The 27599-nt window shown below is 45.5% G+C and overlaps 1 protein-coding gene across 4 annotated transcripts in view; it reads right to left on the minus strand.

The window, feature by feature from the left end:
* rab11fip5a (RAB11 family interacting protein 5a (class I)) overlaps nt 1-26536 on the minus strand; it is a 60205-nt gene extending 33669 nt beyond the window's left edge. Inside the window, exons 1-2 of one of the 4 annotated variants that reach the window (XM_064334746.1) lie at nt 26401-26536; nt 16175-16303 (exon numbers count right to left, since the gene is read on the minus strand). Coding sequence is in view for 3 of the 4 variants with exons in the window: in XM_064334745.1 (XP_064190815.1) it covers nt 2622-2998 (377 nt within the window). In the remaining variant the exon portion in view is untranslated. Of the gene's footprint in view, nt 1-2621; nt 3625-16174; nt 16304-26400 lie in introns of those variants that run through there. The other 3 variants (XM_064334745.1, XM_064334744.1, XM_064334747.1) reach the window with 3 other exon arrangements.
* Between the last annotated feature and the right edge of the window lie 1063 nt (nt 26537-27599).

The following is a 27599-nucleotide window of genomic DNA, read 5'->3' on the forward strand; positions in this document are numbered from 1 at the left end:
GCCAAGTGGCATATTTTGGCCCCAGCATGTGCAGATCCCAGACATCTTCTGGCAAACAGGGCGGACCCAACTAAAGGACGACCGCAGCCCACACAATCAAACGCTCGTGGTTCGAGCGGAGCGACCGGGGAGCAGCAGGATGAGGCTTAAATGAGGAACACCGGTTGCACAAATCTTAGGGCGTGTTACAAAAGATGAGCTTCTCATAGGGTCTGTACAGGCAGAAAGGGCAGTGAGGGCATCCTGATCGTTCCGCGGTAAAAAAACGAATCTGGATTCCCGTCACTTCCTGATGGACCTGGGCAGCATCCGCTGTGGTGAAGAATGCGCGGACTCGCTTGCCCATCCGCTAACTGTCACGTGACCAGATACAGATCTATAGATCTGAACCTCAGCCCGCACCACAGCAAAGCAGGGAGGGAGGGGTTGGACAGTGTGTACGTGTGTGTGTGTGTGTGTGTTCATGCAAGTGTACAAATAGGTGATAGGACAGGATAAGATAGAGCTTGCAGGGAAGGTGGGGTTGGATTGTGTTTGTGCATGTTTGTGTACGTATGTGTGTGTATGTGTGTTCATGCAAGTGTACAAATATGTGATAGGATAGCATAGGATAGAGCTTGCAGGGAAGGTGGGGTTGGATTGTGTTTGTGCGTGTTTGTGTACGTGTGTGTGTGTTGTGTGTGTTCATGCAAGTGTACAAATAGGTGATAGGACAGGATAAGATAGAGGTTGCAGAGAGGGTGGGGTTGGATTGTGTTTGTGCGTGTTTGTGTACGTGTGTGTGTGTATGTGTGTGTGTTCATGCAAGTGTACAAATAGGTGATAGGACAGGATAAGATAGAGCTTGCAGGGAAGGTGGGGTTGGATTGTGTTTGTGTGTGTCTGTGTACGTGTGTGTGTGTGTGTGTGTGGGGGGGGCGTGCGTGCGTGCATGTGAGTGTGTGAATGAGTGATAGGACAGGATAGGATACAGCTTGCAGGAAGCGTGGGGTTAGATTGTGTGTGTGTGTGTGTGTGTGTGTGTGTGTGTGTGTGTGTGCATGCACGCGCGCGTACGTGTGCATACAAATGTATGAATGTGCGATGGGACAGGATAGGACAGAGCTTGCAGAATGAACTTGGAGAATAGAGCAAGCTGTTCAACCTGAAATGGTTTAATAATGTATGCAGGAATAGTAATACATGTATATGTGTTATCTTAGCAAGTTCCTCTGTACTGTGTCTAAGTTCCAGGACCCAACTCAGACCCCTGAGGAACTTCACAGGGTGGGGAGGCAGTGATCTGGGCGTAGGCTATGGGCAGGATGCGCTATGGCCAGCAAGGAGAAGTGAGACAGTGTGCTCATTTTGTGTGTGTGTGTGTGTGAGAATGTGCGTGTGTACATGTGCATGTGTGAGAGAGAGTGTGTGTGTATTTTTGCATGTCAGACTGCGTTTGTACGTGTGCGAGTTTGTGCGTGAATGAGTGCATATACATGTGTGGGTAAGCGTGTGTGTGCATGTGATTGTGTATATGTGTGTGTACACGTGTAAGTAGGTGCACGTAAGAGTGTCTGTGTGTACGAGTGTGCTTACATGTGTAAGTAGGTGTATGTGTGTTTGTACATGTCTAGGAGATGAGCAAAATGAAAAGGCACCACAGGTTTGCACGCAACAAGCTACCGTGTTGACCTGGCATGAAAAACAGTTGAATGTCAAGTCCACCATGAAAACCACATCAGTGTACCATGAAAGGAAGCCATCATCTATAGCCACCTGCAAGACTGCAGTCAGCAAAGTCCTGCATCCTCCTCGACTAAAAGGAGACGAAGACCGAGCTGCCTGCAGAATGTGAGACCTACAATTACTGATCCATTGTTAAATACTTGACATAGTCTTGTAGGTGGTGCACTGTGCAGAAGGAAATGCATTGTTTATGTTGATCCCTAGCAACCTCCAACGCAGTTCAACTTTAAAAGGAAAGTCGGCTTCACGCCAATCGACATTTTCTGAACAGCTCTGGCTTAAGAGCATCTGCCAAATGCCAATGTTGCAAATTATTAACAGCAAAAATCGTATCCATTGCGTTTGCACACATGCCAATGCCCGTTTAAAAAACGCCACGATTATGCCAATCTATGACAATTGAGTCGGTTTATAGCTCCGATTAAGTTCAATAAATGGGGTTGCTGCCGGAGGAGGACATATTTGCGATCGTGGCAAGGTAGGCCTCGTCTATTCATCCGCTTGAGAAAGGTCAGTTTATAGCCAGGTATCCCTCGTTCCCTCTCAAGACAGAGCAGAGGGCGTGTCTGCAAAACCGAGAAAAGATTGACACGCTGATCAAACCCCATTAAGTGGTGTATCTCTAGCGAGTAGGCTACACAGTTCGGGAAACCCGTTTCATAATGAGCAAAATAAAAGAGCATGTTGAAGTTATTCGCCAATTCCTTTTAGTATACTTAACCATCGTACAAGTTAGCGTTAGCGAGTTTGTATAACCCTGACTGCAGCCCCCACGTTTTGGTCTAGGGGTAACACGTGACACCACTCAGCCAAATAATCACCAAAACTAGCAACTACTGGATATTGAGTAGGGGGGTGGTAATGTATGCAGTAAAACAAAGAAAAGGCAAACATACTCATTTCTCATGCATATCCTGTCCTGGAAGACTTTGTCCAAGGGGATGGTGGCTTGTCCAAGAAACACATCGAGACCCATTAGCGCTCTGTGCATCACCGTGAGGACCAGGTCGCTACTCCCGGCGGGGTACGCGCTTCGTCCCTCCGCCTCCAGCACCCCGGGAAGAAGCTCGAAAGAGCATTCCTCCTTCCACTCCGGTGCGGTCGTCTTCTCCACCACACACGTAGAAAATTTCTCCTTTCCGACCTGAATGATGGTATAAACATCGCTGGTGCCGTTTTTGCCTTTCGCCCGCAAGCCCCTTCCACGGAGCACCGTCACCTGAACGTGTGTAGGCACCCATCTCTGCTCGTTGTCAACATTTAGCGAAGACATTTCCAAATCCTCCAGGGGGGGAATGAAATCGGGACACCGTGCTGGGTGGGGGGAGCGGAAAAATAACACGACACCCGCCGCGTCCTTCAAAAAACAGCAGCAAGCACTCAAGCTTCCGAGCCTAGCCTGCGGGTGGACAGCAAAGCATTATTTCTAATTCTCGCCCCTTCTCGGAAAAGTTTGCTACGCTCCTTCGCTTCTGCTGTCCCGTGCCTGCGCGTGTCGGAGCTTATCGCAGACGGTGCTTGGCTCGCCGACGCTCCGCTCTGCCCGGACAGGTTCCCCTCCGCAGAATCGCTACAGAATCCACTGACTGGCTGGGCTAAGGCGAAGCAGTCGCCGACGTCACACTTTATCCTCCCTGCAGGACGAGGAAGTAACAACTGCCGGCGGATTCCGCTTGCTTAGCCTACCCTCGAACTTCTTAAGTATTTTTTTCTCTCGTTATTTTTTTCCCTTATGCCGCGTCTCGAATCAATCTTTTGTCTTTTCTTGAGAACACGGCTCTAAATCTCGTTTCAGTACTCAGTACCTCGTTGCCACGACTGACCGACCCACCCTGTGAAAAATAAGCCATCCCCAAAAGTAGCCCACTGCAATAGCGTGGAGGAGCAAGGCTACCCCGGATGACATAATAATGCAGATGCTTAAAGTGTTCACGGTTTGATCTGTACACACCAATAACACTGACACTTATTTCAAGATAATGTTTTATTATGAAACACTCATGGCAAAAACCGGTAAGATCCCTTTATATTCCGTTGGTCTCTGTCGTTGCGGCTCGCCAGATGCCTGCAGGATGCAGCAGAATAAAGTTGACCGTGCTTTTCCCCCATTGCATGTGTGGCTATTACTGAATTAGAGTCAATGGGCGTCGTAAGTTAGTCGACCTTAGAGGCATGCAAGGGTGTGGTTCGGTGCGGAGCCGCGGTAAGTACCGCTGGTATTTTCACGCCCTATAATAATTAGGCTATGGCCGAGTTTACGGGACACGTACATAGATTTCAATGGTGATGGTTCAATTAATTGCCCAAACAATGCATTCGTGTGACACTTAATGTTTCCGATGTAACCACTGTAAATGCTTAATGCCAGTCATCATGCCTCATTCCATATCTGTTGTACTGCAGCTAAACTTCACGGTGATTTTGCTTGGAAAACAAATGCTGTGCTGGTTACCTTGATGCAGTTATAAATGTTCTTTTTTTAAAAACCTGTCCAAAAGTTATTAAACAGGAAAATGCATAAACAATGCTTCACACTGAGTACATTGTATAAGCAACCCAATATAGGATTGCTAGCAGGTCACATCCAGCTCTTTCCAATTTGTCATCTCAAGAATATCCTTTTGCATTGATGGTGTTATGAAGAGTTCAAATGCAGACTTTATGTCTTGTACATGACTGCTAGCATATCTGGTGGGGCCTGGAACCATTTTGATGACATTAGCAGCACTAAGTCTACCCTGTCTTTCTTCTGGGGATCTGGACCATAGTAGTTTTCCATTTTTGGAAGTGAACATGTAAGTTCTTGGTGGTTGAGAGATTACAGGGGGGTTTCTTGGGGGTTGAGAGATGACAGGAGGGTCTTTTGGTGGTTGAGAAACAACAGGAGGGTCAGAATGTGGTATCTCAAAGGCTTCATTCTCATCATCAGAGGAGGATGCCACATAATCAGGGTCCTCCTCAACATTATCCTCAGTCTCAGACATATCCTCATCCAGCTTTGCCTTGCAAGAAATACCAGCAACACAAAGAGATGGAACTATCTTATCAGATGGTTATTTTGTCGGTTAGTTTTATCATGTATAATCAATGTGTGTTTTTCACTCTCAAAATAAATACGAGAAGTGGGTGTTTCTTCTTGCCACACTTGACTGAACGCTCACTGTACATGACTAAAATAGTGGTAACAAAGTTTCACAACAAAATGGCCAGCAAACGCAAGCAGACTTGCAGCTAGCGCACCAGGGAGGGGTGAGGGGATGTTGGTGGGGGGGGGGGGGGGGGGGTGATGAGGAAGGCAATTAATTTTGCTGAGTGAGCTGTATCACACAAACACTGGGTCAAATTTACAGCGTTTCAAGTCGACAGGGAAATAAGTTTATTGGCCTTTGTTTATTGGGGGGGTGGGGGGGGTGGGGGTGGTGGTGATCCCCCCCCCCCCACAACCCCATGTGCCAAAGATGTGAAATGAGTCCTTTTTGTTTCCTTTGTCTGTGAAACCCAAGAGTGTGACTTAGCGCCCCGCCCCCACACCATTTCAGAGCAGCGAGGCTTCCCTCCCTCCAACCCCCCCGCCCCAGCGTTCAGTGACATCAGTGACATAACGACCGCGCGGACGAGACATGGTCCATGGCGTTGTAGTGAAAGGACAGACATACGTGTTTGGCTTTCGCAATCTTGTTCGGGCTGTTCCACGTGACTTTCAATTACACCATTCCCTGGTTATATTTCCCTCAAAACTGTAAAAAAGCCAAAAGTTTATGTTTATCATAGGATCCCCACTAGCTTAGCTGCCACCGTGGTGACGGCTACTAACGACGATCCAAATCAACACCAACACAAGAACAAACAAATAATAAAAAAACAAGAAGGAAGCGCTCAAATGGACCATCATGGATGATGTAATCAAACACTGTACATCCATCAAAGCCATGCAGAGTTAAGGACTTTTTTTTTTTTTTTTTTAAAGGCCTTTTTCAGTCCAAGTCTCTTGGCTTTGATTACGCCTCTACTTTCCAGAAATTTCTCTCGCAAGGGCAGTGTGCCGGTCACGGTGATCGCTCTCCGTAACTGTCCAATCATCATTAGCGGAACTGCAGTCTCCAGCCAAGGCTGCTGTTCACGAACCAGAGCACCTCTTCACCAGGGTGGGTCGGTGGGCCTGGGGGCCACGGTCTTGACACGTGGAAGTATGCTCTCGAGTAATATATAAATTTATAATTCACGCTGGCCTGGATTCAACCGCACCGGGAGCATGAAACGAACAGAATTATTGGTGAATACGACACAACCCTCCCTCAGCTGGAAAGGGATATCCTACTGCACGTTCGTTCGAGCTCCTCCCCCCTCTCCAAATCCCTGAACACGAAGACTGCAGAGAACACGGGGAGGGGTACACCTCACCTGACGATGACCTGCCTGTCGACACGTTGTGCAAACAGCTCAATAAGCGGTAGCATCGAAGGGCAGTGTGTGGGGTTTTCCTTCATTTTACATCCGAATTCCCCCTGCAAACCCCAGCGCCTAGAAAAAGACTGGGATGTGCGCGTGTTATTCTCCACCAGAGAGGGTGATGTGACTTGGTGCTGTGGGCCTGATCACAGCCTGGGCAGCGGGGGTGGGGGAGGGGGGAGGGAGGGTGGATTGAGAGGGTAATTAATCGCCTGAGAGGTGAATTAATGTGATTCACTGAGCTCGGCACAGCTCCCCCTGAGCCTTACTAGAACGACTCCCTGGCAACCACCGTCCCGGTCACGTCCGGGCTACGCTTGTGCCCCTGACGTCGCGCGGGTTCTGTGTCGCAGCAGTGGCGCGTATCGGGTAAGGGACGAGTCTTGTAACCGAAAGGTCGCAGGTTCGATTCCTGGGTGGGACACTGCCGTTGCACCCTTGAGCATGGCACTTAACCTGCATTGCTTCAGCATGTATAAATTCAGCTGTATAAATGGATGCAATGTAAAATGCTATGTAAAAAGCTGTGTAAGTCGCTCTGGATATGAGTGTCTGCGAAATGCCTGTAATGTAATGTAGTGCAATGTAACAACAGCATCGGTACCCGTCACTGTACCCGAGCGAGAACGTCTGGCTGGAGCGGTTTCTTAAGCCTTATCCATTCACCCCTCTTCCAGTGGGTGGTGCTTGGTAATGTCAGAGTACAGCGCGTTCATTTTGCAGCCTCTCTGCCTGATCACACTTCTGCATCAGGGACACACACGCACACGCACACGCACACACGCACACACACACGCACACGCACAGCACTCTCTGAGTTATTCTCAACGCTCATTTCTGCTCTTCTGCAAATACACACAGGAACATCTGTCTAAATTATTTTCACAACTCATTTCTGCTTGCCCGTAAAATCAAGGCGTTCAGCAATCCTCGTCTGGCATGAAGCAATCTAATATTTATTATTTTTTTCCCCAAATGAACAATTCTCTTGAATTATGAAAATTAATTGACACGATGGACAAAATCTGTTTTCCCCAAGTCACACAATCAGTTCTATTATGTGGCAACGTGTCTTCTAGACTTTGCTCACAAGAGCTAATGTGAAAGTGTTTTCAAATCAAGACCGGCCCACATTTGTGTGTCAAGGTTGCTAGGGTTACAGGAACACCCCCCTTTGCGCGACACTGATGAGACCGAATTGATAGCGTGTTGATCACGCGTCTGCCCTGTTACCGGATTTGCTCGGATATCGCGAGAGTCAAACGCTCAGAAAGGCTAAAGAAATGCCCGCAGTCTCCCCTTGTTTTTCACCCCTTTCCAAACATTCACAGCTGGAGCGGAATCCTGACTGCATTCCACATTCCAGGCCCAATTCAGGCCCAATTCAGCTCCACATGGCTGTCTGAGAGTGGAGACCTGACATTTTCCTCCCATCCTGAAAGAAGGGAGACATATCCCAAGCCTTTCAGGAAAAACTGAATGCAAGGGTTATACTGAAGATAATCACAAATAATCGTGAAAAGCGAGGACCTGTTTAATCGTTTGCAGGGCAGGTTTTGTGGAATTTTTTTTTCTTCAAAATTCTAAGTTTGTATTCTAGAACTCCATTGATTTCAGTTAGCCTGTAGAGATAGTCAGGCTAGCATTAGGATGTTCAGGTAAGCACATTATAATCACATATTTGTGATCTCATGCCTTAAAGGGTTAATCAATACATAAGCAATGGTTGGCAGTAATTCCTAGGCATGGGGTACTGCTATTGTGCCCTGTGGTACTCAAACTTAATCTGAAGTGCTTCCGTAAATATTCAGCAGGGTAAATGGACCGTGTGAAAAGAATATAAATTGCGTTAGTCATTCTATTATAAGAGTATCTGCTAAATTCCCAACATGTAAATTGTAAGGGGTGCGATAAAAATAGAAATGTTTGTATCACACTGACTTCAGAAAGGAAATGCTTGCACAGCCCGATGTAATGTATTATATTTTTTTTTATCTTTCCGTTTGGTGAGCTCATTTTGGTGATTACAGAATGTGCTAATCTTGGATGGTGAAAATAGACACGAGTATTCTACATTTCTTTGTGAGCCAAAGTTAAAGGCAGATCGAGTCGGGAGGAGTCGGGGAGTCAACAGACCCGTGGACCGGAGGGATGACAAACATCCGCTATTCCTCGGCCTCCATCCCGCCATTCCAGTCTTCTCTTCTCCACCCTGATTCCCTCCCATTCCCCTCTTTCACGTCTTCTATCTATCCTATATTCACCTATATAAAAAAACTCATCTCTACCTTCCCTTCCACTTGTTAATTCTAGCGACGAAGGATTAGCTGTCGCCAGGGTTTCATGGCCTGATCGTTACACTCGTTAATTGCTCCCTGGAATGTCGGTTATTTATGAATCCGTGCCTTTTCTCTGTGCGCCGATCGTGAGTTGCTCTGGGTACGAGCGTCAGCTAAATGCCTAAAAACATGAAATTGTAAATGCAGGAATATGGCCGCCTTCTTTCGGTAAAAGACAGGCCATGTATCCTGGAACGTTGAGAACTTTCAGTGTGTGTTTAAAAAGGTGAAAGTGAGGCTTGGAGCCTCTACTTGGAGTGTCTACTTGAGGGGTGTTATGAAAGCTTTTGGATCAAGCAGATGACAGGAGCACTTGAGATTTTCCAGAAGAATATGATGCGTGTGTAAACACCTGTGTGTGATCCAGGCTGAACCCACGGGGAGGTTGGGGCGGAGCCCACAACATGTGCTCCGCCCTCTCTAACCTGCACGCCGAGAATTTTAAGTCCACCCTCACTAGAACCAAAGGGCTTTCTGCTTAATTTGACCGTATCATTTTGTGCAAGGTTTGACATTTCTGACCTTGGTTTGGATGGCGCCTGGTAGGTACTGTGCTGCATAGTGGTTAGAGGTTTGGACTCTGATTTGCACATTTGACTCTTGGGGGGATCCTTGTTCACTTGAGTAAGGTATGTTACGTCATACCTAAAAAAAAAAAAGATGGAGCCATTTCACGCCAGAACCCCCACCACCAGAGCCAGGTGTTGCTGTCACAGTTCCCAGATCTAGCCACTCGCCTCCGGTTAAAATCACTAACCCTTGTACATCCAGATGCGGAAAGCTCCACGTCAGAATCCTCTATTCAGCATTCTCTCACGAGCTGGCCGCCTCATCTATTCGCGCACCTGGCAGCCGTAATTAACGGTCCCGGGCTCGTCTCCACTGAACAGAGAACTTAACCGCGCGAGATCCACATTAAGACGGGTTGCGCGGCAACAGCATAGCTATTTAGAGGCTGGCAGAAAAAAATGCATATTGTATCATGATGAGAGGTGAAATACCCGGTAGCAGAATCCAATTAATAATAATAATAATAATAATAATAATAATAATAATAATAATAATAATACTTGCTAAAATATTGTTGCCGATTTGGAAACTCCAGAAAGCAGGAGATCACAACTATTAATATGCAAGAAGACAAAGGTGTGAACAGACTCCTTTGTTCACACCTTCCTGTAAGAGGCAGGTGTAAGTGACAATATTATGACTGGAATAAGAAAATGTAGGCCTATGTTACGGAATGTTAACTAATATTACCCAAAGGTTATCACTGGGGCCAAAATTACATCCAAGTTGACTGCTGGCTGCTATACCAGATCGAATGCTGAAATGAGCAGCTATATCTGAGGAATGAGAGCCACTCCTGGTAAATCTTATGAATAAGTCAAGATTACAACAGTATACAATATCATATTCATAACATAAATGTATTTAACGAGGCCTTTTGTCTTTTTTGCTTTGTCTCACACACCTTAAATCAGGGGTGTACAACAAGGACTGATCCGTTTCAGGATTTTGTGCCAACTTCTGCTCTTAATTACTTAATTAGGTCAATCATATCTTGACCTGACATGTGTACAAGCACCAGCTACATCCGCAGACTGCAAGTATGTTCTAAAGATTTAACTGTGCTCAAGTACAGGACTGAATCAGTGTAGATTATAAAGCTGTCAGAGAACTGAAACTGAGGTGACTGGTTGGAACAAAAACCAGCATGTGGACTCGCCGTCCAGGACCGGAGCTGCGCACCCCTGCCTTAAATGCTTCAATGACCCAGCCATACCTCACCGGGACAGTGAACCAGAGTGGCAGGACTACTCACCAGTTACGTTGCGCTCTTATTTGAATTTTATATTAACCGGGCACTCAGTGGCATTGTCAATCTTACTACCAAAAACAACGAAACTTGCTTCGTACCGTCATCTGAAATGCACAAGGCTAAAATGACACAACATACCAAAAGCTTTTTAAATTTTTTTTTTTTTTAAAGCAAAGTATTCTAATAATTATTGGCAGCAAAACGGCGGCGATGTTAGAACCTTCGTAACACACACAACTTTGGTGGGGTGGGGGGGGGGGGCGAATGCAGACTAGCCAACACTAACATACTTTCCCGTCAGCTAAAGTCAAACCACCTTTCAGAGATGACACAAATCCGTCGGACTAAACAGGAGCAAGCTCAGTGTACGTTTATAATCGTTCATGATTTCCACAGAATAGTGGTGGTCGCTGATGTCATGTCTCTCCTTCTGGCCAAACAGAAATAAATAATGGAGTCCTGGCTGCCTTTCAGCAAACATTTTAGCAAATGAGAAAAATCCTTCACGTCGGGCCTTTGTCTGGATCTTGACCTCCTTCGGCGTCTCATGTAGGAGCGAATGCACGAATTACTGGACTTCCAACAAACAATCGCATTACCGTAGCTCACACTGCCCCCTGCTGGACAACTGGATACTCTACAGCGGCACTTTATATTTTTCACCTAAGCGGTTTGTGTTCTTCCGTTTCTAATGTACCTTTGATATACAGACACACAAAGTGAACGTTTCTGGGACATTTTTTCATGAGTGTATCACATTTCCGACTCCCGCCCCCTTCTTATAAGAGTGTCCCAGAAGCCACCAGTCACCACGCTTGCTGGCAGGTCAGTCGAGCAATCATCAAACAGACTGACAACAGGATCATATTGACAGCAGACAGTGCAATAGCTCTCCAGGACTAGCCCCTGTGATTAAAACACAATTAACTTTGGGGTGGGGGGGTGGGTGGGTCTGTCTGTCATTCTACCCGTCAGTCATTATCTAAAGTTCATATCAAGGGTGGAATCCCGAGCATCTGTTAGCAGCTGCTGCAAGAGAGTGTTCAGCGTGGTCGGGCACTAATACGACGGGGCTTTTGAGTGACACCATAAATAGCCGCCTGAGATCGAAAATAGGTGGCTGGGGCGGAAAGGGCCCCCCCATCACAGCCTAGCGGGGACGGAGTGGTAGCCCCGACCGGAGGGCGGATCCAGTCTGAGCACCAAGTGCAAATGGGCCCGTTTAGGGGCTAAAGTGGGCAATTAGATACTTAATCGAGGTTCGCATCCTCGGCCTCATAACGAAAATTCCTGGCTCCCATCCTCGTCCTGCGACTACAGCTGTGGCCAAAAACACAACCCGTCAGTCAACCAACCCCCCACGCCCCCCACCACCCGCAAAGCCATAAAATGAACACATCATTTCTGCTCCAAAACATAAAAGTGACAAGAAGAGAACTAAAACATTAAAATAATTAAATAAATCAGCGGACATTTTTGCCAGACACTTGCTTCTTGTTTGCCCTGTGCTCTACGATGGGTGCTGAAAAACCCCAGTCAGGTTAAATAAGTAGGAAGTAAGAAATTACCCCCAGAAAAGGGTTCTGCTTTATTACCAGCGGTTTTAGGACATAATGCAGTTAATGGGCTTGCGTATGAACTTGGCATGTTGCAGGCAGCAGTCACTGCAAAGGCCAGTGCTGGAAAAGAACACACCCTTACAAGCAAGCAGGTTTCATCTCTCTCTCTCTCCCATTTGCCTCCTTGGGGGGGTGGGGTTGTATGTTCTTGAGTGTCGCTTCCGGATTTGCGGATTTTTGGCTTTCTTGCCATCGGCAGGGGACCGAGACCCTGAGAGCAGTTTGTCGCTTCATAACGGACCGTTTAGAACCCGCTGCAGCCAACCGCTGGAAAGCTTATCAGCACGCAAAATGAACAAATTTAGCGAACCCATGTTCGTTCATAAGCATAACAGACAATGCTACGGACTCTTGGGGCAATTCCTGCTCATGTTTAACACAAAAGCCAAAGATGCTCTCTCCTGGAAACACTGATCGCCTGGAACAGATTCTCAGTGTGATAAATGCAATTTGGCAGTTCTCGAATCCTGTCCTTTTGGGATGGCTGTATCGGGGGGCGGCGGCACACAGCGAGCAACAGAATGCCCCCCTACCCTTTGGGACAAGGTGATCCCCGTGAGTTGCTTTTACTCAAACCCAAATATTTTGGGAGCTGGTGCGAGATCAGGTGTCGATTGGAAGCCTGTTGTGTGAGAATCTGGTAATGAGTTTTTATCTTGAGAAAGGTCAAGAGGTCAAGTGAAGTGGGGCAGGGGGAAGGGAGGGTGGTGTGGGCAGCCAGGTGAATATTAACCACATAACCAGAGAGAGAGAGAGAGAGAGAGAGAAAGAGGGGGGAGATAGTTAGAGACAGAGGGAGGGAGAGATGGGTAGAGGGAGAGAGAGAGAGAGACTGCATACAACAGACCTGTCCATCCATAAATAACCATTTAAGTGTTGCCCGTTCTTCCATTTCTCTCTCATGGCTTCTCATTCCACATAAGGTAAAATATTTAATCTCACGCATCTATTATCCCTCTCGTCCAGTATGATGCCTGTCCCAGAGAAATGAAGTTCCTGCTAATGCAGGACCACACAGTCCTCGTTAGCTGACCCTACTGTAGTCCAGTATAATTCTGCTTTTTTTCCCCATTTAAAATGTACTGAAGGTTTCTCAAAAGTTAAAAAACAAACGAAAGGCACAGGCTGGGTGGACACTGCATCGGTTGAACATTGTGTTCATTTGCCTGAACATCGGGTTCATTTGTTTGAAAACTGGGCTCATTTCCAAATATGGATTACCCTTTATTCACAAAATAGGTGATCAGCGAACTGCACTGTGTACCTTCTGACAATGAATTATTTCTGCACCTCCATTCCACAAGACAGATCCCTTATTTGTGTACTTAGGTGCTCTGTTTTTCTTGTAGTAGCCCATTTATGCTTCGTTATACTGTTACTGTCCAAATAAAAGCTGCGGTGTGCTGTTAAACACGGAAATCATTTTTCGACGGGTAAAACTGTGTTCGTTGAAGTCGATGTGAAGTAGACGTAGGCAAAAAATAAGTGATAGTGGGCTGTTTATATCTCCTCTGTATTTCACAAATATTTGCTGTATTTACTGTTTGTTTTATAAACTGCAGCAGCAAAACCTCTTTTATGTTTTATCTGTATTCATATTGGCTAGGCCTTACTTACTTTTTTTTTTTATCAATGCCAATCTCTGTACTACGCGAGAATCTTGGTTTCATAGGCAAGCCTCTCCAAAGGCTCCAGTTCGAAATCTGTTTAATTCATAGCAAGCTTCCCCCATTGTCTCTCTGTAGACGACCGTCATCCTATATAAACAGCGCGGTAGATTAATACAGCCGCGAAGCCCACAGACTACCCGCTCCGCGAGCCGCCTCTCGGGCCATAACTGGTCTCCTCGGCGACCACTTGTCCCGGACAGCTGGCGGAGCGGCGCGTGTTTTTCTTCTGGGGCTTAATTTCGGTGTTGGTTTACGAGCTTGGGGTGAGCGATCCCCCCTTTGAGCGGTTTAACTCGATTTATATTTTAATTATCCGCTAAACTGTGGTCGGAAGCCATTTGTGGGAATGCGCAGCGCTTTGACCTCCAGAGATGTCAATCATGGAGAAAAGGAGCTGGTTAGAACGCTGATCCCTCCACCCGATACGCAAAAAAATGTAAAGGTTTACGGGGAACAGCGGTTTTCACGACTCCAACCTCTAAATATCCCCACTCACATATGCTTACACCTGACACGTGATAAAGACGAAAAAGAATGCCTTATCCTAAAAAAAAAAAAAAATTCGAAGAACTTGTGCTCTCAGTGGAGATAGGGCTGAGTGGAATCAGCAATTTTATGGCAGGAGGAATTAATTCGTTGCGGTGTGGCGCATATCCCTTTGAACTGTTTGAATAGATTTTCTCTGCAAAAACTGAACACACTGTCCCCGAACATAATTTGGCCTACAGAGAAGTTGTACATGACAGTTTAATCTACTGACCGGAGAAATATGAAATTTCTATAACTCAATATAGCGATTTTGTTTTGGCACGGTTAAAACCACTGAAAACTGAAAATCTCGCGTGTAGCGCCCTCTGCTGGCCAATGATGTCCGGCTACTTTAAAAAAATAATCATAATAATTAAATAAATAACTTCAGTCTCGGCTCCAAAAAGTGAAATTAAATCTCAAAACAACGAAGACTTACTCTAACCTTGTCTACTTCGAAACGCACCAATTTTAATCCCCTGACACATCATTCACGGTGCTGTTTTTGCTGTGACTTCCCTCTTTAAAATGGTTCTGCAGTAATCTAATCATTATGTCAATCACGTTATATGTAGAAATATTTAGAAGAGGCCAACAAGACTCATTGCGATTTTCTTTTTACATTTTCTAATGCAATTACTTGGGCTTCCTCGCCACAGTCAGTAATAACCTATATTTTGGGGGGCAACAGTGTCTGATAGTGAGTGAAGTCTAGAGAAATCCCCCCCCGGAACAACCCATGTGTTGGCAGTAAAGCTGGTTCATCCGCCAAGGTCACTAGCTACGGCATACGCGGCTATTGTCTCGTTCTATCCGATGAGTCAACAAACGGGGGGCCTGCTGTCGCAGTGGCGCGGGAAAACCTCCGCGCGACCCGTCTGCGCTTTCTCCGCAAATTACCCTCAGGGTCCCGAACTTCAACCGTTTCTTTCTTTTCTTTTTATTATTATTTTTTTGACACCGATTAGCTTTGATGCCCATAATCGAAGCTGCAACCGCCAAAAGAAAAGGAAAAAAAAAAGTTGCTTGATCCCACGTCTTTAGGAGGTTGAGCTTTCACAATGAAAGGATGGGTGGAATGGGGGAGAAGGAAGAAGAGGTAGAAGGGAGGAGGGGAGGGGGCGGGGAAGGCAGAGGTTAGAGTTAGGTAAGCCAGAGTCCTTGTTTAATTGACCCGTTCGCATTGAGGGGTACCTATCCAGGGCCTAAGGTTATGGAATGAGCCCACTGCCCTTTGATCTCCCTGGGGGATTCCGTGAGCCTTGTAAGCCCAATATTTCTCTGTGTGTTTTGGGTTGCCAGGGTGGAGGGGGGTGTTTCATTCTTCTGGAGAGAAGGGGCGGGTAGTTAGTAAGACCAGTTAGGGTGTTTTTTTTTTTTTTTTTTTTTTTAAAAGGATTGTGAGACTGCAAAGGCCATTTTGATTGACCTCCTACAGATGGGACCGAAAGCGCACAGCGCTGGGAGAACGGGCAGGCTAGCGGCCGTTTGGTCAGGATGGGGGGGTTGGGGAGGGGGGAGGGGGGCTGGGGAGGGGGGGGGGTCCTCCTGCAGTCGCACCGCGTGACGGATTAGCTTGTCTTCGGGAGAACCGCTGGGAAGCGGGCTCAGAGACACAGTCCGCTGGGCGGCACGTCTCCGCACAGACGAGAACCTCTCCGCTTACACTGGAGCGGACTGACCACACGGCCTTTCAAACCCACAGTGCACATCGGTGGAGTCAAACTTATTCGACTTATTGCATAGGTCTGGCCCTGGCCAGAATTAATATCCAATGACTATATATATAGATTTGGAAGAAATATTTTAAAATATTAAACATAAAAAATATAGTTATGTTATACAGTGCATTAAAAAAAAAAAAAAAAAAAACCTTTTTAAAAACTTATGATGGGGGGGGTCTCCTAAATGCCCTTGAGTCAGGGTGGGGGTCCCTGGATTAGAAATGGTTATAAACCCCCCCACACTCTTAGAAATGGCAGCCAGCCGGCCTTATGGGAAGGGGAGCCAATAGATCCTGACCTCCAGACTCCTGTTCCACTGGGGGTAGAAGAAGAAGAAGAAACAGGAGGCCGACCCCGATGGGCGTCACAATGGCATCGTTGGAACGTGCCTCGGCGCTGCTCTGGGTTCTTAAATGCCGGGACCTCCCTGCAGATGCCATAGAAAAGGAAGGGGAGGATTACCAAAGAGATATTTGCTCTCCGATTGAGACCTCCCCCTCCCCCCCACTCAAGTTCATATGACCTTCTACTTCAGACAACCACGACAGATCGACCCGCAAATGTCTGACCCTTATCCGCGAGGGGCTGGCCCGTGTCACCCCCTGGTGTGCTGGCGGGGGGGGGGGGTGACCTGGTGATGAACATGGTGACAATAACAGACACAGGGGCGACATCCCTGCCCTCCGCCCCCTGTTCGGGACGGCGGGTGTTTGGAGAGGGCCGGTAATCCGCGGGACACATCGGGGGGGGGGGGGGGGGCTACGCGCTGAATTAGCCACACTCGCGCGTGCCCCTGTATTGCAATAGTGTTTCAGTGTTACTCAGTCTGCCACTGCTCGTTTGACCCTTGACCTTTGACCTCCGCGCGGACAGGCCCTCTCCCAAAGCGCGCACACGCATTATGCTGGAGGGCGCGGTCGTGCTGGGCATACAACACGGGCCACTGTGAATTCCGTGAAATAAGACGACACCAGTAACAATGTTATTGTCCTCCCCGTTCGAAGAATGACAGTATCGTACCATTTCATCGCAATTAGGTCCCTGCTGCTGAAACGGCTCCTTCTCACACTGATTTGCGACTGAAGTAACGTGGATAGCAGTACGCGTCGATCTTTTAACGACCCGGTTGCATCAACGACAAATCTGGTAAACGGACTGCGTTTATATAGCGCTCTTATCCAAAGCTGATGCCTCTCATCAGCTGTAAAGCACTCTGGGGCTAGGTGTCTTGATCAGGGACGCTTCGACATGCCCAGGGCGGGGGATCGAACCGGCAACCCTCTGACTGCCAGACAAACCGCTCTTACCTCCTGAGCTGTGTCGCCCTGTTCCGATCCTAACACCGCGCCACCACGGTGGGCCCGCAGTCGCCTTTATATTCGCACGCCGTCCCGCGGCGTGCCGAGGACGAGATGCCAGTCCCTCTCGCAGCGCGACGGCGCGTCTGTGACGGTTTCCGCGCGGACCGAGTAATTAGCACAGCCGCCGCGCTCAACCGGCTCCCCCCGCAGTCACGCGGCTCGCGCCCCTCACCCCCGCCGTCCCCGTGGCGACGCTGGATCTGGATCGCCGCCTCACAATTACCCCCCTCCCCCCCCCCCCCCCCCCCGCGTGCCGACACCCCCGCCGTCTCAAAACTCGCTGTTTACCGCTAACCCGCTTCGCGTGCCTGCCTGCCCTGCGCAGGATCGACCGGCTCCCACCGAGGTGGCGCAGCTACTCCGAGAAATTCGCGCGCGCGCTCTCTCCCGCTCCACGTACCCCTATTAGGCGTCTCGCCTGCTAATATGCAGCGTTACTTCCTGTGTTTTCGTAACCGCGCAAGATGTGCTCGTGCTGCGCACGTTAAATCTTTAGTATGACACATGCTGAACACCGCTGATAGACGCAAGTGTAAGCCTGTAAATAAATAAATAAATAAATAAATAAATAAAAACAGCAATGACCAGTGTACAGAAAAAACGATGTCCAGACTGTCAGACGGTCAGTGTTGATTGTAATATGTATTTACATCCATATTACAAATAAAGTTATCATATTTAGCCCTTAGTTGCAAATCCTCTGCCTTTTATGACTGCCTGAAGTTGACGACCCACAGACATCACCAGATGCTGGGTATCTTCCCTGCCGATGCTACGCCAGGCCTGTGCTGCAGCCGTCTTCAGTTCCATGTGTGTTTCTGGGGCGTTTTGCCTTCAGTCTCGTCTTCATCCGGTGAAACCCATGTTCAGTTGGATTTAGGTTGGATGATTTACTCGGCCAGTGAAGAACATTCACACTTTTTTGGCGTTAGCTTCAGCGGTGTGCGGGGGGGCTAACTGCTCTGCTGCGAGGTGAAGCCCTGTCCGGTGAGTTCTGAGCCATTTGGCTGGATCGGAGCAGACGTTTCGGTACGCTTAGGAACTCCTCCCGCTACTGCCATCAGCAGTCACACCATCAGTGGAGACCAGTGTGCCAGTTCCGGTGGCAGCCACGCATGCCCAAGCCATGGCACTGCCTCCCACAGATGAGGGTGCCATAGCACACTGCCTCCACCATGTTCCACAGATAAGGGTGCCATAGCACACTACCTCCACCATGTTCCACAGATGAGGGTGCTATAGCACACTGCCTCCACCATGTTCCACAGATAAGGGTGCCATAGCACACTGCCTCCACCATGTTCCACAGATGAGGGTGCCATAGCACACTACCTCCACCATGTTCCACAGATGAGGGTGCCATAGCACACTGCCTCCCACCATGTTCCACAGATGAGGGTGCCATAGCACACTGCCTCCCACCATGTTCCACAGATGAGGGTGCCATAGCACACTACCTCCACCATGTTCCACAGATGAGGGTGCCATAGCACACTACCTCCACCATGTTCCACAGATGAGGGTGCTATAGCACACTGCCTCCACCATGTTCCACAGATGAGGGTGCCATAGCACACTACCTCCACCATGTTCCACAGATGCGGGCGGTGCGTCGAATCTCGAGCAGCACCTTTCTTTCTCCCCACTTTCCTCTTTCCACCACATTGGTGCAGCTTAATACTCATCTCACCTGCCCATAAAACTTTGTTCCCGAATTCATTTTTTTAAAATCCACATCTTCGCAAACTCTGACCTGGCCGTTCTGTTCTTGAGGCTTACCAGCCTAGAGTCAACCGTAGATCTTTTGTTAGCTGTCTTGTACATTAATTCATGATTCAAAGACACTCAGCAGGCCAAGAAACAGCCGAGCAGCCAATTATCTCATTACTTTCCCTCTGCTATAACAGAGGGACTAAAGGGCTGTAATTCCTACACCAATCACCTGATATGGATGCAAATGCCCTCAAATTAAAGCTGCCAGTCTGCGTTTTTTTCACTCACTGTTTTATATCACATCCAATGTGCTGTGATGCAGAGTCAAAACAACAAAATTTGTGTCACGGTCACAATACTTTTGCATGTGCTGAAAAAATTTCATTAATCTGCATTGGCTGTTTGATCAGATTGGAATCAACCACATATCACAGGCAGAAAAAAAAAAGAAAAAGAAAAAAAAAAAACATTCACACATCCACCCAGGAGCGTAATGAGTCCTGATAATCGAGACGACTTTATGAAATGATCAGGTTAAAAGCGTGATTTACACTGTAGGCCAGGAAATAGTTTGAAAACAGCCTCTTCCCAAACTTAACGACCGACTCTTCCTACAGCCTATGTCGCTGTCTGCATAATGTAGTTCAGTTTCTCGGGCAAGAGCGATCTAATCGGGTGACATTTTTATAATTGGAAGGGAAGCGCTGGCGGTCGCCCCTCTCCCAGCTAATCTCCTAAAGTGTTAGAAGCGCGCGTTTGCGATTATTTTCTTCACCAAGGCAGAAGGCGGGAAAACGGAAAATCCTATATCACTTGCCCTTTGTCATTTGCATCAGGCGATGGCCCGTATATTTCCGAAATGTTATACAACTGTTTACCGCAAAACAAACTAAAGTCTCCATTACTCGTGCAGACTATTAAAGCGGAATGAAAGAGCTCTTTTCGTGGTCGAAAAACTAGTTAACCAACATGTGGCTACAATGGCCTTCCCACCGTCCCAATTTTTTAAAACAGTAAAAACAACTGCAACTGCGTAGCTTCAAGACGTCATCATAATGCCATCAGTCAGTTTATGTACCGAATGTGCTGTACGTTTTACAAACCTTTTAGGGTGTAATTTCCCTCTACGTGGCAAACCTTGCGCCATAATGCAATGGCAATTAAACAGGGCAACATCGCGATGGGAAAAATGCTTCAGGATTAACTGATCATACCTTCAGTAGGCTACATTCAGTCATGAATTCACACGCTGATAACATTTCATTGTTCGGTGCGCTTAACGACTGATTCATTTTAGCGCAGCGCAGTGCAGTGCAACACGTGTTACGTTTCAGTTGACTACTATATATAGGCTAGACGTGCAATATGTGCAACAGGCTGTAGCCTATAGACTGTCAGTTCTGCAACGACGGCATGGAAGGTTATGTCAAAGGGAAGTGATATGTTCAACCTTTCAACCTTTTCCTCGTCACAGAAAGTAAATGGGCAATGATTTGCCTCATTTTCTTCCTTAAAATTAGAAGTCTTTCTTTAAAAAAATATATATTAGCCGTTTTAAAAAATGAATGAAAAACAAAACTAGACAAGTAGACCAACGCAACGCAATTTCCCGTACATGCGGAAAAGGTTAAACGCCAAAAAAAAGAGTGATTGGATGTTAACAGCATTCACTTAATGAACACCTGTAGGGTACATTTAATTAGAATGGAGCAGAGAGAAGTAAATAGCCTCTTTCCCGTAACTAAAGTGGTTCATTCGTTGTGTCCTTTGCATAGCAAATCACTCTGTTGGTTTATCTCTCTTTACGCCCTTTTATTTTCCTTTCTTTGTTTTGACACAGTACGCCCTTGGGCAAATCATCTTACATTTACTTTCTGTCACAATTAACATTGTAGGCATACAACATATATTAGACTACAAAATAATCATCGATAATTATAACGAATTTGACAGATAATTAACATTAAGAATGTTCTGATGTGGTTATGTGAAGTGTAAAATATGACTTGTATAAACATTTTATTGGTTCAAGAATTCCGGTCACATTTGACTTGACATTGACGGTCACCCTAACGACTAAGGTTTTGTCTAATCTTGACTGCCATCGTGCATCGCAATACGCATAGCTGGAATATAAATTATTACAAAAGCAGATTCCGAAAATGGAAAATAATTTACATTTTGCACTATTTGTGAAACTGCAACACCTGCCACAGCCAGGAAAGTCAACCGCAGTGTCAAAGCCAAAGACGCACAGAATTCATCGAAGGGATTTAGGGAGGGTATTTGTCAACACAAGGGGCGGGTGTTCCGTTAATCTGTGCCTCGCTCGTGTTCTCCGTCTCCCCCTGGTTGATTGCTGTCTGCGGCCCGATTGATTCCTGTCCAAACAGGCCCACGGCGGGCACCATCGCTTTTGAATGCCAAGCGAGTCATTTACTCTCGCCCTTCGGAAAGGAGGGTAATCCCGATGAGCGAATCGAAAGTGACGTCGTTGAGCTGATGACTTCGCTTTGGCGCACCGCATTACCCTCCCAACACACATACACACACACGCCGTCCTCGCAAGATTAATCCCGCAATTATTTCTTATTGACTGACTATTTGAGAAGCGCCGTTAAATAAATAGAATAGTTTTCTCTTACATTAGCAACAAATTATTGCTACAAATGAAGAATGAAATAGTGTCTTTATGGTCGGCTACAATAATCTATTGCATGTTTTACAGCTATGATTTATTTTGATAAAAGGGCACTGGAACGGCTAATATTGATATGATCTGCTGTTTTAAGCGTCATACCTCTTCCACAAACCTATACAAACTCATAGCAAATAAGTAGTCTAAAATGTAAAAATGATTAATTTCAGACAGACCAGTGTATACCATATGTAGCGATGTGATGGATTCACAATCCCGAATTTTTCGCACACATTTCAGATTTACACGGTATGAAGTAGGCCTAGTAAATATATGCCAGTCGAAGGTTCCTCTGTAACAACCGCTTCACATTTCCATCACGCTCCCTACAACTGTATAAGACTTACATCAGACTTCCAACTGTGTAGGATTTAAATCAGACTTCCACCATATTGCCACCGACTGTGTGTCATATATCACTTCCCCCCCCACGCGTAAAATTTTGGCTCGAGATCAGGATCAGGTTCCTAGCCAAGTTATTGTAATGTAAGGTCCTTGAAGGGGCAGCACATCACGCACATAAAACTATCACACGCAGTTTTGTACAGGGGTGTCTAATGATATCCTTTTAGAATGTATTACGCATGACACTATTTAGAACTTAAAATACCGCACTGGGACATTTTCTTTCTATTCAAGACAATGCAATATGTGAAAACATTTGTGAGCGATGTATTCGGTTTAAAATTCCCTGTCTTAAAAATTTCCCCTCCAACTCAAATTTGTGGACATATTTTTGTGTGTGCAAAAAGATGTGATTCCAAAGACAGTGACTGTTGAAACAATTAGGTGTTTTTTTATTTTTATTAGATGTGCTGCAAACTACAGTCAGTCAAACTAAAATAGACATATCATTGGTTGATTTTTGGGCATTTTCACAGCAATAGACGTTGCCCAATTTTGCAAATCATCCATAACAAATGTGATACGTCCATGTGGTTGTATGACTAATAAACAGGAACTCACAAATTGACGGAAATACAAATTATAGCACGGGTTTGCATCAACACTCGGCACTCGTCGGTTCACCGGGCTATGCATTCATAACTTTTTATCCTTATTGAGTCGATAAAGACTTTTATTTGGATAGAATGGCCAGTCGTCGAAGGTTTGTAGCCAAAAGCAACATGGAGCGATTAAGAACGTATGACACAGGGGGACCGTGCGAAAGACATTTAACTTGTTAATATTTCTTAGAGAAGATTAATGATAAATTGTCCATTATTTTCCCCTAAAAGCAACAGATAAAGGAGTCTGTAATTTATGCCCTGAGCAAAAAACGCCGTTTCTATGCAAAGTGTCTGCCAATAATCAGCAGTTAGTTTGGGATAATGACTTTTCAATGAATCTTTTGATTGAAATGTAACTGGATTGCCCCTGAGCAAAAGGAAATAAAAGCGGTAAAAACAATAAGCAGTATAACCCCCTCTCCCCTGTTCCCCCTTTCTCTCCCTCTCTCTCTTCATATATAAACACATATTTTTATTTAGTCAGGAAACGCTGGCAGCAAATTTAAATTAGCATATTCAGGGTAAATATGCAGACTATTTACGATAATAAGGACGGATTATTCAATTCAATGAATGTTAAATAGGTGAGGAAATGGTGGGTGTCTTATCTGGGTTCGCTTCTATTTATTTTAATCGCCTCCCAATAGAACTCTTCATTTTATTCTTTCATTTAGCGCGTGCCCCGTTCTCAAATACAGCGGTGCCACCTTTCTGGGGTTATTTCAACTGGTCACATGGTTTAAGTGGCGTCCTTATTCCACCGAGCTAAATTGGCAAAAGAAGGAAATAAAATAAGAGAAGATCACGCCCCGGGCCAACATCAGGATAAGCTCTTTTCATTTGCGCGGCTACTGATAGGATACCAGATTATTTTGCTGTGTATGCATAAAAGCAAGAATTATAATTCACCTTCAATCGAAAGAGGAAAACCCCTTTCCTTAAGCAGTGGTTTCCGCTATCCCACCGCAGTAGGCAACCGCTGGTTGCAAGTTCCCGGTTAATCAATCTGCAAAAGGCTCGCTTTCAGTTGGGAAGCTGACGAAAGTAGAGTAGAGTATTCTAAAGTAGAGTATTGCCAAACATCAAGTTTACCGATACCGAATCCCGCCCGTCACTGTGGGCGACACGTTCCTATTTTTGGAATGCACGAGTTATGTGACCTTCGATCGAATAAGTTAACTTTGATCGAAGAAATTGCTGAAACTGTGGACACCCGGTCATGACTGTCAAGCCGTTTGTGGAAAAAGACAAGTTAAAAAATAAAACGATAGCTATGTGACTGAGCATTTCAAATTGGGAGTAATGAAAAATCAGGGGTTAAAAATAGGCTAATAAAATAATAATCCCATAGTGAAACTGATGGCTCACATAGGTCCCGCTTTGAAGCAGTGTGATGCCATGTATCTGCTGAGCAGGTTGTACACATTAGGGAATTTAAAAAAAAAATGAAATATTGCTCCAAAAGTTATGTTAGCCAAGTTCACCTGCAAGTTATTCTATTATTTTTGTTTTAATTGTTTATGCAAACACAAAGGTGAGAACAGAAAGTGGGGGATATTACGTTGCAGATATAAAAATATAGGAAAACATAACGTATTTTGTTTTGACTGCAGTTATCAAAATGTAGTCTTTGTCTCCCTCTAGTGGTTATTTATATTACAGCGCTGATAGTGAATGCATTTTATTGCTTTTGTTAAACAAATCACTGAAATGTAGTTTTAATCGAGGGGAAAATACTCAGAAATCTAAATGAAATATCATAATAGCATCATGAAAGACAGCCTTCTTTTAATTGCCTACAAATTTAATATCGAGAAAATCAAAAGTGTCTAAAAATGTTGAGCAAGCTGAACTTCAGAAACTGTCAAAGCACATGCCAGTCCCTAGCTAAGCCCGCTCGAGCGCAGTGCCAAACTGAACACGTTAAGAAAACAAACAGCACGTGCACACATCAACAATAAAAACGCAACGATATCTCTCTCTCTCGCCCCATGCCATCCCATGAAAAATGACTGAACGCGCTTCTATTTCTCTCCACTAGAGGACAGGACTTCACAGCATTTGGAATGCTGTTCAATCCGTTTTATCTGAGCTAAAGGTCACTGAAAATTCCACTCCTCTATTCATACTAGAATCTGTGAACTGACTCAAAGGAGACCCCTGGAGCTATCCTTTTCACTTTGAACACATGTCTGCCCATTCAGTGAAAAGCACTACTGAGGAATAAAACCACCAGAAGCCCCAGCTGAGGATGATGATGAGGATGGACTCTCTAAAAGCTGCCAGACCCACAGTGGATGAGTTTCACAGCTGTGAAGTTCCTTTTCAGAAAACCAAACTGAGCAACTAACACTGATCCAATCATGCAAAGAGCTAGTGAAGGCCTGTGTGAATCATCTCAAATTTAGCTTGAATGATTCTGGGGAAGCTCACAACAACAACAACAACAACTTTCCAAGTTGTACATATAATTGTAAAAGGGTGATGATGTGCATTTAAGTGTGTGTGTGTGCATGCATGCATTTGTGTAGGCCAATGCCAGTAATTTGGAGCTTTAAATATGATAAAGGATAATAATTTACCATGAGTTTTCAAATGGCTTGGCAGTGTTATCCTGAACTATCAAACATTTCAGCAGTGTAGTGCCCTTTTTTTAAAAACTCTTGAACCACGATAATCCCTCGGAGTTGCGTTGGTCAAACATAAAACAAACCCCTCAAGTAAAACAGATGCCTCTTAATCCAACACAGTTCCCCAGTTTGTCAGGAAATATCATCTAATTGGACATTTAACAAACGAGACTGGTTCCCTCAGGTACAGTATTCATCGTGTGTGCTGTTTGCTGCAGTGCAGTGCTTTGTGCCAGGTGAACTGATAAGAGAGAAAGGCAATGATTAGGCTACATGGAAGAGTGCCAATTAACCTGAGCTAATGGCTAAAGTTAATCATCATTTGCTCAACGTTGCCAGTGCAACAGAAATGTCCTGAAAGGTACTGCATTTCTGATTTGGGCCCCGATTCTAAAAAGCTTGAGAACCAGTGGTTTAAAATGTTGATTTCCGGTGTTGTGCCACGTGGCGAATGGAATCAAACATTGTGTGGACGCGCGCAATTATATTTGAGAGATTTCATGCAAAAAGAAAACGCTTACTCACACAAAACTTACCGAGCAACTGCATTTTAGAAAATAATGGAGTCTCAGTCTCGTGCAAATAAATCATTAAGTTGTCGCTGAATCGCGAGCATGTCACGAATGCTCAGGTGGCATTAGCCACTTCCGATTATCAATTTTGAAGACCATTTCGAAACACCTTTTTTGTGTGTGTTTCGAGTGGTAGTAGACTAATAGCGATTGTGTTGTCGCTCCAGTAGCAGGTAATTTAAATAAAAACACTACTTTCTTACGCCTGTGAGTAGCCTACACAGCGGTGTCCATTTTGACAAGGGAGATTTAAAAATACCGGAATAGCCTTTAGCAACAGGTGGTAGCAGTGTTGAATTCTGATCGAGAGAAGTTTACTTTTTTGTCATTTGATTTGTTCGCTAATATCACAGCCACTGGGTTCATTGATCACAGCACATAGCTCCCACAGGAAGTAAATTGGGACCAGGTACCTCACCCCAATCCCTGAACCGAAACTACTCTGTTCAAAAAGTCTATTCCCACGCATTGCATTATTGTATTATTTTAGGAGACGCTCTTGTCCAGAACATAACAGTGCTGAAAATAAACGTTACTCACGTGTGCTTTTCACATGAGTAATGGTGCCAGATCTGGCTACCAAGATTCCAAGAGCAGCGAGCCTATAGCCTTTGTAAACATGACTAAAGCACAATACATACAGATTATATCCCTAGGAAGCCCTAAGAAATGCCATTACCTGAACCAGTATGAAAGGTAGGGGTGTTAGGGGGTGGGGACAGGAGACGAACCAAAATGCAGATTGAAAAGGGGGGGGGGGGGGATAATTCTGCCGATCAGATCATTATCACCACTAGGCGGCGCCAGTACGGCCACGCATCTGCAGTCTCCAGCAGCATACAACATCCTCTTGTTGCAGCACAGATGCGCTCGGACATGTGACAGCAAATCTTTCCTTTTCAATTTGATATTTCTCTGGCTCTTCATTTTAACAGGTCACATGACACGGTCATTGCCATGGTAGCGAGGCAGTTAGCAGGTGTTCCTGGACTAACTTGGGTGGCAGCGTTGTGTGACGGTTGGAGAACTAGGCTTGTAATGGTGTTCATAGGTTTCATTCCAAGCTGAGTAGCTGCAGTTGTACCCTTGTGCAGTGTACTTAATCTGAATTACTTCAGTGAAAATATCTAGCTGTTGTAATATGTGTGAGTTGTTCTGGATAGGACCATCTGCTAAATGGCATTTTTATTAATTTGACTTTTTATTTATAGACCAGAATTCAGTTTTTAAATGGTCTAACCCTTGTATTGGATCCACCAGGAATGGACCCATGTCCCAGTTTCAGGTTGGACAACAGAGCCGGAAAATGGGTCAAACTGAGAGTGAATGTTGATAGAAAATTGGCTGAATGGATGCAAAAAATGGTTTTGTACACAAGTGCAGCTTGTGAATAGGTAGGCCTAATTTATGGAGACTATCAACACTTTCTAGAGCATCAGCCTTTGGGAAAAAAAGCGAGGTAAAATGTGTTTCACCAGTCTGTGGATTTATCACCAACACCTGGTCAAACTTCACCTTATGCAGGCACCGAAATTCTTTTCAGAGATTCAGAGATAGGGTTTATTTATTTAATTGCAATAGGAGAAAATTATTTCAGTCTTATTCATACATATTGCTTAATTAAAAACCGGTAGGAAGGCGGATATTATCCGAAGCTATAGGTATAGGTGCAATTAATATTCATTCGCTTCAGTAATAGAAGCTGCTCAAGTGTTTCGCTTGTAAGGATGTAACAGGAT

The sequence above is a fragment of the Anguilla rostrata genome, chromosome 5 (genome assembly GCF_018555375.3).
Source record: "Anguilla rostrata isolate EN2019 chromosome 5, ASM1855537v3, whole genome shotgun sequence".
In the NCBI taxonomy this organism is placed as follows: Eukaryota; Metazoa; Chordata; class Actinopteri; order Anguilliformes; family Anguillidae; genus Anguilla; species Anguilla rostrata.